Source organism: Salvelinus alpinus, chromosome 7 (assembly GCF_045679555.1).
Source record: "Salvelinus alpinus chromosome 7, SLU_Salpinus.1, whole genome shotgun sequence".
Taxonomy (NCBI): Eukaryota; Metazoa; Chordata; class Actinopteri; order Salmoniformes; family Salmonidae; genus Salvelinus; species Salvelinus alpinus.
The window spans coordinates 74,625,703-74,638,779 of NC_092092.1; the positions used below are offsets into that span (position 1 = coordinate 74,625,703).

The 13,077-nt window shown below is 39.0% G+C and overlaps 1 protein-coding gene across 1 annotated transcript; it reads left to right on the forward strand.

Annotated features, from left to right (window-relative positions):
- Window positions 1–718: 718 nt before the first annotated feature.
- Window positions 719–8,518, forward strand: LOC139581928 (interleukin-12 subunit beta-like). Its single transcript, XM_071412121.1, has 8 exons — window positions 719–757; window positions 1,185–1,299; window positions 3,039–3,356; window positions 3,478–3,580; window positions 6,070–6,317; window positions 7,428–7,597; window positions 7,881–7,990; window positions 8,416–8,518. Exons 1-8 carry the CDS (start codon window positions 719–721, stop codon window positions 8,516–8,518), a joined length of 1,206 nt encoding a protein of 401 aa, XP_071268222.1.
- Window positions 8,519–13,077: the final 4,559 nt, after the last annotated feature.

Below are 13,077 nucleotides of genomic sequence, written 5' to 3' on the forward strand. Positions count from 1 at the left end.
GACTGACCACTGCAGAAGTGCTGTCCTTCTCAGCTGTACCTGACACTGACATCACAATGGTTCACCATGGAATTGAGTGTTCTATTACAGATTCTACATTCTATTGATAGAATTCTGACATTAATTATTAACTCATTTAGTAGCGTTTTAATTGAGTGATCATTACATACTATGTTAACAGTAGATGACAACTTACCAGTCTTTTCCATAAAACCTGTGCATTTATGTCACTACACTGAAAAGACAGCAATTCACTTGATTAATTCATAGGTCTAAAACTGTACTGCACACTGTCAGGGAATTCCAATATTAGCTACATTACCTCATTACCTCACTACCTTTCACATACCTGCAAAGGTCCATCATCACAGACAAACAAGTCTCAAAGGAAGTGAAAGTGAAAGACGTGTTTCTCGCTCACCTGCGTTACATCACTTCATTTCCTCAGTCCCTACTCGGTCACATCATCTGTAGCCCATTCCCAAAGTATTGCTGAATAATAACATAAAACTAGTAAAGGCTTATATGAAACCATTTTCATTTCACTGCCGTTTATTGCGCAATTACCTACCATGTTTACATTTATAAAGTTATGGATAAGAAGGATAATAATTGCAATCAAAGTGAAGAGATTGATTTTGAAAGGGGATGGTTGAGGCTACAAGATACAGATTATATTAAGAAAAACTGTTGGCAACTATAAAAAACCTTTCAAAGAATGAATGAAAGTCTTGGGATGTGTACGCAGCCCATGGAAGTAAGACAAATAAGGTTAGACCATGTCTGAACAGTCCTCTATTATCATGCCTTGTTTAGGTTAGATTAGAAAGTGGTTGAGTTCCTCGTTCTGACTGTCTGTACTTTTCTCAACGGGGAAATTCTATTGGATGCTAAATGTCATCGACATTGACACATATTAAAAAGCCACTGTTTAGACTTCAGCGTTATTCAGAGGACGTGTTGATCAGAAGATGTTTGATTGCTGTCTAAAGGTATGAACAATTTACTTTTAAATTAACTTGTTGGCCTATGAATTTATTATGCAGATCAATTATTCATTTTGTACTTCATATTTTATTCGTTATGAACACATGCATGGGTAGAATCTTAGATTTGTATATTTAAATTGATTTGACTAAACATTATTCTCTCTCTCTCTCCTTGCCTCATACTCTGTCTCCCAGATGAGGTTTACTTTACTAAGCATCCTGCCTATTTTACTGGGCGTTCTAATCCTACACCAGGCAAAAAGCCAAAGCCCCAAGTTCACTCAGAGCAGCTGGAATCTTCTACCCAACGGTAGGAATCATCATCTCTTACCAGTACATGTATATTACTGTCATCTGTTAGATCAGTACAGTTTGTCACAATAATGTCAGCCTGTACACTTGTCAGTATGTTGTCAACTCATTATTAAGTGTAGTATATGCGTTTCCAGTCTGATATAGTACAGTGCTTTCAGAAAGTATTCATACCCCTTGACTGATTCCATGCACAATACCACATATTATACATAAGTATTCACACATTGAGTCAATACTTGTTATAATCACCTTTGGAAAGGATTACAGATGTGAGTCTTTCTAGGTAAGTCTCTACGAGTTTTGCACACCTGGATTGTACAATATTTGCACATTATTCTTTAAAGAATTCTTCAAGCTCTGTCAAGTTGGTTGTTGATCACTGTTAGACAGCCATTTTCAAGTCTTTCCATGGATTTTCAAGCCGATTTAATTCAAAACTGTAACTAGGCCACTCAGGAACATTCAATATAATCTTGGTAAGCAACTCCTGCTAAAAGGTGAATTTGTCTCCCAGTGTCTGTTGAAAAGCAGAATGAATCAGGTTTTCCGCTAGTATTTTGCCTGTGCTTAGCTCTATTCCGTTTCTTTATTTAGGCTTGCCATAACAAAGGGATTGAATACTTATTGACTCAAGAAATTTCAGCGTTTCAATTTTAATTAAGTTGTAAAACGTTCTAAAAACAAAATTATACTTTTATATTATAGGGTATTGTGTGTAGGCCAGTTACACAAAATCTCAGTTTAATCAATTTTAAATTCAGGCTGTAACACAACAAAATGTGGAAAAAGTCAAGGGGTGTTAACACTTCTGAAGTCACTGTATATAAAGATCACTTACTGTAGTTCTATTTTGGTTTTGCCAGTCCGGTGTATAAAGGTATGTTTATGTCAGTTCATCATAAGGCCATATACAGTTGAGGTACTTTATATGTTTATGTTGATGAGCTACAGTCAGATCCAAAAATATTGGCACCCTTGAAAAAGATGAGCAAAAAATAATGTATAAAATACATAATACAAATACTGAACTACTGTATCTTGTACGCTCAAACAGACGGAATAATTATATTCTTTTATACCAATACAATTAGTCAGAGAAAGAGATTTTGTTCAACAAATATGATTTTTTTCTCTCAAAAAGCTGGGGATCAAAATTATTTGCACCCCTGTTTTTAATAGGGTAACGGCACTGAGCTTTTATCTAAAATGTTTTGAGATTGGAAACCACATTGGAAAGGATACTAGACCTTTCCATTCCTCCATACAGAACCTGTCCAGATACTTGATATCCTTTGTCTGCGCTTATGGGCTGGCCTCTTCAATTCAAACCACAGGTTCCCGATGGGGTTCTAGTCCATAGACTGAGAAGGCCATTGCAAAATCTTGATTTTGTGGTCAATTTAGAAAAAGGCTCAGTGCCTTGCAAGGGGAGGTATTGAAAGGTATTGACAACAGGGTTGCCAATTATTTTTACCAATCTATTTGAAAAAAAAAAATGTTACTTGTTACACGAGATCTCTGAGCAACTGTATTAGTATAAAATAATATACATTTTACATTACATTACATTTTACATTTACATTTAATTCTCAAAAGAATTTGAGCATACAATATAGTTCAGTATTTTTATGATATATTTTATACAGTATTTGTTGCTCATCTTTATCAAGGGTGGCAATAATGTTTGACCTGACTGTATATGTTGGTGTTGATTGAAGTGTGTGTTGTCACCAGTTGTTGTGGTGAACGTAGACGGCTCGCTGGTTCAGCATCCTCTAACCTGCCTGGGTTCCTTCGACCGAGAGGAGGAGGGTTGGAGGAGAGACAATGACTGGGTGTGGCGGAGAGATGGAGAGGAGGATGAGGAGATCCTATGGATGATGGGTGAACAGGAGAAGAGGGGGAATAGCTTCCTTGTCAACCTGGAAGAGAGAACTGGAGGGGGGATATTTACATGTCACCGCCTGGATAGAACCCTCCTGAAGAAAACTACAGTGCTGGTCAAACACTTGGACGAACAGAAACGCATTCTAGAAGGATCCACCAGAACAGGTATACAGGATGTCTGTCTGTCTGTCATCCGAAATCAAGTAAAATATTGTTTTTCCATTCATTATCCAATTGTAACATTACATCTTCTGTCTCTCTTCTGTTTGTTTGTTTCTATTCTAAGGTTATATGAAATGTTCAACACGGAACTACCAAGGAGAATTCCACTGCTCCTGGAAATTCACCCCTACACGTGTTGGGACTGTTATGTTTGTCAAAGTGGCACGGTACGATCACCACCAACCTTTTCAATGTATTACTACTACACTATTGGAAAGTAGAACCATGCAGGGGTCTTCCATTTGAACCATTTTTGGTTCTGGATAGAACCCTTTGCAGAGGATTCTATCTAAAACCCTCTATGTAGGGTTCTTTAAAGAACCCCCTGTAAAATATACTATGGTTCTACCTGGAAGCCTCTATGAAGGGTTCTGCCTAGAACCGTCTATAATGGGTTCTACCGAGAACCCTTTTATCTATGAAGTGTTCTTCCTAGAACCCTTTATGAATGGTTCCACCAGCCTTCATAATTGCATTATTAAATTACATATATCATAAGGCCTGTCTTTGAGGGCCTAGTTGTAGCCTAATAAAGTGGCGTTTGGAAACTCCTGGTTCACAGGCCACATCAGGACTGCAAATCACATTATGCTGGCTTGCAAAGTCTTATTGACTTTAAACTCTTATTGAAATCCAGCCAGAGCTAGGATATCCAACAAGTGGAATATGTTATGACCTGCAACCTGCATTCAGAATAACTGCCAGGGTAGAGAAGATTGAATACTGAGCTCAATCATCTAAACTGGAACCACCATCTCAGTAACAGGTGCTATAAATCCAATTACTAACAGATTGGATACGTTTATAAAACTATGTTATTTATCTTTATGTAGCATAAAATTAATCAATCAATCAATGTATAGAACATGCAAAAACACAGATATATCAGTAAAACAAACAATTAAGTAAATCTCCCTGCAGCCTCCTGAGTGGTCTAAGGCACTGCATCGCAGAGCTAGAGGCGTCACTACAGACCCACGTTTGATCCCGGGCTGTAACATGACCGGCCGTGATCGGGAGTCACATAAGGCGGTGCACAATCAGCCCAGCGTCGTCCGGGTTAGGGGAGGGTTTGGCCAGGGGGGATTTGGCTCATCGCGCTGTAGCAACTCCTTGTGGCGGGTCGGGCGCCTGCAGGCCGACCTCGGTCGTCAGGTGAACTGTGTTTCCTCCGACACATTGGTGCAACTGCCTTCCGGGTTAAGCGGGTGGCTGTTAAGAAGCGTGGTTTGATGCTTCATGTTTCGGAGGACGCCTCCTGAGCCCGTTGGGGAGTTGCGGCGATGAGACAAGATCGAAATTGAGAAAAGGGGGTCAAATACAAAAAAAGATTAATAATTCTCTCCCTGCAAAAGAGCATGCTGGGGAATAGTATATATGGTTCTATGTAGAACCCTTCTTGCCTTCCAAAGAATCATTCTTGCCTTCCGAAGAATCATCAAAGAACCCTTTCTTCCAAAAATGGTTCTTAGGATGTTAAATGGTCTAGGTAGAACCCTTTGTCTTACAAAGAACTCCTGTCTTCCAAAAAGGGTTCTTCTGATTGAAGTGGTTCTTGGTAGAATCCTTTCCCTCCTCACAGAACCCGTTTGGAACCCTTTGTTCTAAGAGTGTAAACATTCTATGGGTCTGACTGTTGTATAGTGCTACAGTGCTGTATGGCCTATAACATGTGACTATTGTATAGTGCTGTATGGCCTATAACAGGTGACTATTGTATAGTGCTATAGTGCTGTATGGCCTATAACATGTGACTATTGTATAGTGCTACAGTGCTGTATAGACTATAACATGTGACTATTGTATAGTGCTATAGTGCTGTATAGACTATAACATGTGACTATTGTATAGTGCTATAGTGCTGTATAGACTATAACATGTGACTATTGTATAGTGCTATAGTGCTGTATAGACTATACCATGTGACTATTGTATAGTGCTATAGTGCGGTATGGCCTATAATAACATGTGACTGTTGTATAGTGCTACAGTGCTGTATAGACTATAACATGTGACTATTGTATAGTGCTATAGTGCTGTATAGACTATAAGATGTGACTATTGTATAGTGCTATAGTGCTGTATAGACTATAACATGTGACTATTGTATAGTGCTATAGTGCTGTATAGACTATACCATGTGACTATTGTATAGTGCTATAGTGCGGTATGGCCTATAATAACATGTGACTGTTGTATAGTGCTACAGTGCTGTATAGACTATAACATGTGACTATTGTATAGTGCTGTATAGACTATAAGATGTGACTATTGTATAGTGCTATAGTGCTGTGTAGACTATAAGATGTGACTATTGTATTGTGCTATAGTGCTGTATAGACTATAACATGTGACTATTGTATAGTGCTATAGTGCTGTATAGACTATAACATGTGACTATTGTATAGTGCTGTTTAGCCTATAACATGTGACTATTGTATAGTGCTATAGTGCTGTATAGACTATAACATGTGACTATTGTATAGTGCTGTTTAGCCTATAACATGTGACTATTGTATAGTGCTACCGTGCTGTATAGACTATAACATGTGCATAATAACTTACAGTATTGACTTGACTTCAAATTAAATATTACTGAATGGACTACTGCAATGTTACTCTACTTTTAGTCATCCATTTCTTGTATTTTCTATAGTGGCCTGTCTGATGCGGAGAACATCAGCTGTTCTGTGGACACCAGTGGACAGCAGTGGACTTGCTCCTCTTCGTCTGGCCAGAGTGACATCATGTGTTCTGTGAACAGTAGTGGACTGGGGGTGTCCTGTGTGGACAGACAGTATTGTCCCTATGCTGAGGAGACTGACCGGATCACCCTGACCATCTACATGAGGACTAACTACCTGCTGGAGGAATACTCCCAACGCTTCTACTTATCAGAGATAGGTGAGGACACACACACACAGACACACACACACAACACTTCTACTTATCAGACATAGGTGAGTGTTAAATAGGGACCTTGTTGCAGTCATAAGGGCAGACATGTTGCAAGAGGCTGGCAGGATCAGGTGCACAAGTTGTGATTTTAGGCTACTTAAAGGTGACAATAATGGTCTAGGTGTGCACTTCACTATATTTACCAACTAATAAAACAATTATATTTACAACCTTCACAATGTAAGTGGTCTCTGAAAAGAAAATGCTTTGGAGCTGGTAAACCTGTCTATCCCGTAACAAACATTAAGAATGCAGAAACAAAGCTCTCTAAGATGGCAGGAGTTTGTAGAGCACTAGTGCAGAGACGCACCACTAAAGTCTTCGTCACCACCTCCATATACACTGAATAAAAATATAAACGCAACATGTGAAGTGTAAAAATCCCTGAAATTTTCCAGATGCACAAAAAGCTTATTTCTCTCAAATTCTGTTCACAAATTTGTTTACATCCCTACTGGTGAGTATTTGTCCTTTGGCAAAATAATCCACCCACCTGAAAGGTGTGGCATATCAAGAAGCTGATTAAACAGCATGAACATTACACAGGTGCACCTTGTGCTGGGGACAATAAAGGCCACTTTAAAATATGCAGTTTTTTCACACAACACAATGCCACAGATGTCTCAAGTTTTGAGGAAGCGTGCAATTGGCATGCTGCCTGCCGGAATGTCCACCAGAGCTGTTGCCAGAGAATTTAATGTTAATTTCTCTAGCATAAGCTGCCTCCACCGTCGTAGTAGAGAATTTGGCAGTACGTCAAACCTACCTCATAACTGCAGACCACGTGGATGGGCCTGGGTTGTGATTAGGGCCTAATACATTTATTTCAATTAACTGATTTCCTTATATGAATTGTTACTCAGTAAAATCTTGGAATATGTTGCATTCATATTTTTGTTCAGTATACAAATATCTTGCACATATATGTAGGCCTATCAGAAGATTATATGCTGAGAGTTTGTTGGTTTAAGTGCTACTGAAAGTTAGTTTGATAGTGCAGAGTGTTAGTAGAAGTTATGGTAATATTATCTATCCCACCTCTCTCCCTCTCTCCAGTGAAGCCAGACAATGTATACATTAAGGAGGTGAACAGCAGTACTATAGAGTGGAGCTATCCTGTCTCCTGGAACAGACCCATCTCCTACTTCCCCCTCTCCTTCCAGGTCAAAGAGATCGAAGGCAGAAAGTGCAAGAACGGGTGCACGTGTGATTCTCCCTACACAGAGGTGAGGACTACTATCTACATTCTGTACATACTACTAGCCCTTGTCTCCAGAGCTTGATGAGGGCCATTACACCAAGAGATCCAGACCCTGTACTAATAGGCTCATACTCTTCAACTAATAGACGTGGTCACTCTGGTCCCTGGTTCAATTCATTAGAGCACACCTTAGCAAAACGTTTTGCAACGAAAAGGAGCCTTTCTTATTGGACAAGTTCATGTAGTCCCTGCGTCAGGCCATTTTCCTCCATTTGGTGCTTAATGAATTAAATCCCTGTGTTCCTCAGGTCCACACCACAGAGAGCAGCCAGTGGTCAGTCAAGGCCAAGATGACGGTGTGTGTCAGGGCACAGGATGCCCTCTGTGACTCCCCCTGGAGCGACTGGACAGAGTACAGGTCAGTACCACACTCTCTAGTCTACTGTATTCAGGAGAACCTCTCCTCGAGGACCCCCAGCTGTTCCATGTAGTTGAACTATTGAAGAGTTAACACACCTGATTCAATTTGTCAACCAATCATCAAGCCCTTGAATACCACTGAATCAGGTGTGCTAGTTCAGGGCTACAACAGCATAGTGAAACAGCTCTCGGAGTAGAGGGTTAAAACCCTCCTCTAGTCTACTGTTTCATTACGGAGACATTGTGCTCCATCTACACTACCAGGGTTAGGATCAATTTGGTTTTCCATTCAGTACATTCAGTAAGTGGATTGAAATTACATTTCATAAATGGAAAATGCGCCTTTGTTTATCAATTCAAGAATTTAATTTCTGTGAAGACATTGCAGAACAACACGTTTTACAATATGATGCGATTTTTCAGACTCAGCAACAAGGGAAACAAGAGGGGGAGGCAGGAAAAGCAGAAGAAGAAGCAGAAGAAGAAGAAAAGAATGTGCCTCAATAGTAGATCTTTACCATACTGATGGCCATCAAATATGAACCTATTTATTCACTCTAGTTTGTAGGCATTCACACTCTAAAACATCCACTATGACAAAGGTGTCTTAATTTACACTCTAAAACATCCACTATGACAAAGGTGACTTGATTGACACTCTAAAACATCCACTATGACAAAGATGACTTATTTGACATTCTAAAACATCCATTATGACAAAGGTGACTTCATTTACACTCTAAAACATCCATTATGACAAAGGTAACTTTGTTGCCAAGATAATTTACTGACACAAACTTCACTTTTACAATCTTTATACTTGTTATGAAATGTATTTAGTAATATTTATGATTATTTATTTATTAATGTTGCTTTTTATCTCATAGAGTATGACATGACATGCACTAACATAAACTGAACTGATATTTTTGTGACTTTAATACTATAAATCAAAATAAACGTACAGACCTGCACTTACAGTAGATGTGTTGCAGTTCTTTCCACTACTCTGTGCTCACAATCTTTAATGAATTTCAGGATTTAAAAAAAGAAAGTGAAATCAAGCATCAATAAAAAGGAAGTCATGTATGACTATACAATATAAATACCTACGCTAATACACTTTCTTTGACTCTGACAAACCACAACAGGATGTCCAGGAAACTGGTTGGAAGGCTTAGACCAATGGCGTGACACTTGAGGGTTCTAGATCACGGTGGCTGTTGCTTTCCTCTCTATTTATCCAATTTAGGGTTTTGAGGTTGCAGGGTGGGATGGAAGTTATTTTTAAAGACTGTGCATGAGGTGCACTGACTCATTAATCTGTATGGTCCAAATCAGGATGATCCATACTTCTTTGAAAACATTTAAACGTATTTATTGAACTTACAGGCAACAAATTATTAAATCATTATGGTAGGAGACTATAACACAGTGTTAAGTACATCAATGGACCGTTAGGTAATCACTCTACAAACTATCATCACCGTGCCCTTATGGAAATCACAAATATTATGGACACATTAGAAATAGTGGATATTTGGAGACTAAAAAACCCCGACCTAGTGAGATATACATGGAGGAGACTTAATCACGCTAGTCGTCTTGACTACTTTCTTGTCTCTTTCTCTCTTGCATCAAAGGTTAAAAAAGTTTGAATAGGAGAGAATGCGATCGGATCATCATCACATAACTTATAGATTTTCCATGTAGACGGGGATATTGGAAATGTTATCAAAGTTTACTGGAGGACAACTTATTTTTAACTAAACAAAATAATTTATAACTGAATTTTTCCAGTATAATATAGGTTCAGCAAATCCCCTTATTGTTTGGGATACCTTAAAATGTACCTTCAGAGGTCATTCAGTTCAATATTCATCAATAATAAAAAAAACATTTCTGGCTAAAGAAACAAGACTAACAAGGGAAATCCATGAACTAGTAGTACAGGTAGATGGCAATAAAAACGATACTACAGAGATACAAAATAAGTTAGAGGAAAAACAAAAAGAACTTGAGGAATTTATTGAAGAACGATCTAATGTCATCTATTACAAAAATTTAGCAAACTGGATGGAATATGGAGAAAAATTCACAATTTTTTTCCTGAATCTCCAATACAGGAACGCTAACAAAAACAATTTCCAGAAACTCGGAGTCATCTATGATTCTCTGAATGATATTTTAAAAGAGGAAGGTAATTATTGTAGGCAGATGTTCTCTTTTCCGTCTCATCCTCTCCCACTGAATGAAGATTACGGTAAGGAATTATTTCGAAATACTATAAAAAATACAAAATGAACAAATGCACAGAAAGATCAGCGCGAATCCTTTCATTCTGGAAAAACCCCAGGGCTTGATGGCGTACCGGCAGAGGTATATCAAGCGTTTTTTGATATCCTAAAAGCTCCATTGTTAGATTGTTTTAACTACTCCTATAGAAATGATAGTCTGTCAAGTACTCAGCAGGAAGGTCTGATTAAAACAAGACCCAGATGGCAAATATAAAGTCCCAGTCTATCTGAAAAACTAGAGGCCCCTTACACTTCAATGTTGTGATGCAAAAATACTAGCAAAATGCATAGCACTCAGAATTCTAAGGGTTTTACCAGGTATTGTTCATCCTGATCAGACAGGTTTTTTACATGGACGATACATTGGAGATAATATACGACAACTACTAGAAATAATAGAACATCGTGAAACATCTAAGAAGCCAGGCCTGGTATTTATAGCGGATTTTGAGAAGGCATTTGATAAAGACTGGATTTTATTTATAAATGCCTGGATTTTTTAATTTTCAGTAATTATCTTATTAAATGGGTAAAATTAATGTATATCAACCCCAGATGTAAAATAGTAAATAATGGCTACTTCTCAGAGTTTTTAATTGTCAAGAGGAGTTAATCAAGGGTGTCCACTGTCACCATATCTGTTTCGTCTTGTTCTCACTTTGTTATTTTGTTTCAGTGTTCAGTTTGAATAAATTATCATGAACATGTACCACGCTGCGCTTTGGTCCTCTTCTTCAGACGAGTGTGACAGTGAGTTGTCTTCACAACCCAGCTTGTGGGAAGTGACATAGAGCTCTTATAGGACCAGGGCACAAATAATAATATAATAAAAATCAATCATTTTGCTCTTTATTTAGCCATCTTACATAAAAAACTTTATTTGTTCGAAGAAAATTGTGAATAACTCACTACAGGTTAATGAGAAGGGTATGCTTCAAAGGATGCACATAACTCTGCAATGTTGGGTTGTATTGGAGAGAATCTCAGTCTTAAATCATTTCCCACACACAGTCTGTGGCTGTATTTAGTTTTCATGCCAGTGAGGGCCGAGAATCCACTCTCACATAGGTATGTGGTTGCAAAGGGCATCAGTGTCTTAACAGCCAAATTTGCCAAGGCAGGATATTCTGAGCACAGCCCAATCCAGAAATCTGGCACTGGCTTCTGATTCAATTTTCCCACAACCGCTTGTTGCAATTTCAATGAGGCTTCCTTGTTCAGATATCGGTAAGTGGACTGGAGGCAGGGCAAGAAAGGGATAACGAATCCAGTTGTTTGTGTCATCCGTTTTGGGAAAGTACCTGCGTAATTGCGCAACCAACTCACTCAGCTGCTTCGCTATATCACATTTGAAATTGTCTGTAAGCTTGAGTTCATTTGCACACAAAAAATCATACAATGATGGAAAGACCAGTGTTTTGTCCTTGTTAATACAGACAGAGAAGAGCTTCAACTTCTTAATCATAGCCTCAATTTTGTCCCGCACATTGAATATAGTTGCGGAGAGTCCCTGTAATCCTTCATTCAGGCGAGAAAAAACATCACCCAGATAGGCCAGTCGTGTGAGAAACTCGTCATCATGCAAGCAGTCAGACAAGTGAAAATGATGGTCAGTAAAGAAAAGTTTAAGCTCGTCTCTCAATTTAAAAAAACCTGTGTCAATACTTTGCCCCTTGATAACCAGCGCATTTCTGTATGTTGTAAAAGCGTGACATGGTCGCTGCCCATATCATTGCATCGTTCAGAAAATACACGAGTTCAGGGGCCTTGCATTAACAAAGTTAACCACTTTCACTGTAGTGTCCAAAATGTATTTCAAGCTGTCAGGCATTTGTCAATTCTTTGGCAGCAAGAGCCTCTTGGTGGATGCTGCAGTGTACCCAAGTGGCGTCGGGAGCAACTGCTTGCACGCGAGTTACCACTCCACTATGTCTCACTGTAATGGCTTTTTGCGCCATCAGTACAGATGCCAACACATCTTGACCACCAAAGTCCATGTGATGTCACAAAGCTGTCCAGTACTTCAAAAATATCCTCTCCTGTTTTCCTGGTTTCCAATGGTTTGCAGAAGATGATGTTTTCCTTAATTGACCCCCCATAAACGTAAAGTACATATACCAGGAGCTGTGCCAGGCCCGCCACATTTGTTGACTCATCCAGCTGTAATGCATAGAATTCACTGGCTTGTATGCCATGCAGTAATTGTTTCAAAACATCTCCTGCCATGTCACTGATGCACCGTGAAACAGTGTTGTTTGATGAAGGCATTGTCTGTATAGTTTTTTTGGCCTTTTCCTCTAGTATTGTCCGAGCCATATCCACAGCAGCAGGAAGAATTAAGTCATCCACAATAGTATTGGGCTTGCCTGTCCTAGCCACTCGGTAGCTCACCATATAAGACGCTTCTATCCCCTTCTTTTTAATAGTATCTGTTGCTTTTATACATGCCTTACTACTCGAAAGTCATCTTAAGTCTCGCACCAAAGACTCCTGTGGCTTATTTTTCCAATTGTTATGTTTTGTTTCTAAATGTCTGCGCAAGAGTGAAGGTTTCGTCAAGTTGTGAGATAGTACTTTTGCACATATAACACACTGTGGCTGAGGAAAGGCACTACTCCCAATATAAGTGAATCCAAATCAACGTAGTTCTCCTCATATTTGCACCTCTTCGATGGTCCAACGTCCCTGTCTGTTGTTCGGTGCTTTCCCGGGTAAGGGGGCAGTAGCTCCTCGGCTGCATCAGATTCACAATTGTCTGTGTCCATGCTAGCTGGCTAACAACAAATGT

Excerpts from the sequence above, each read along its gene's own strand:
- LOC139581928 (XM_071412121.1), top strand. The coding sequence starts at position 719 with ATGAATGAAAGTCTTGGGATGTGTACGCAGCCCATGGAA. Across the intron at positions 758-1,184 it reads TGTGTACGCAGCCCATGGAA|ATGAGGTTTACTTTACTAAG; the intron begins GTAAGACAAATA and ends TCTGTCTCCCAG. Across the intron at positions 7,598-7,880 it reads GTGATTCTCCCTACACAGAG|GTCCACACCACAGAGAGCAG; the intron begins GTGAGGACTACT and ends TGTGTTCCTCAG.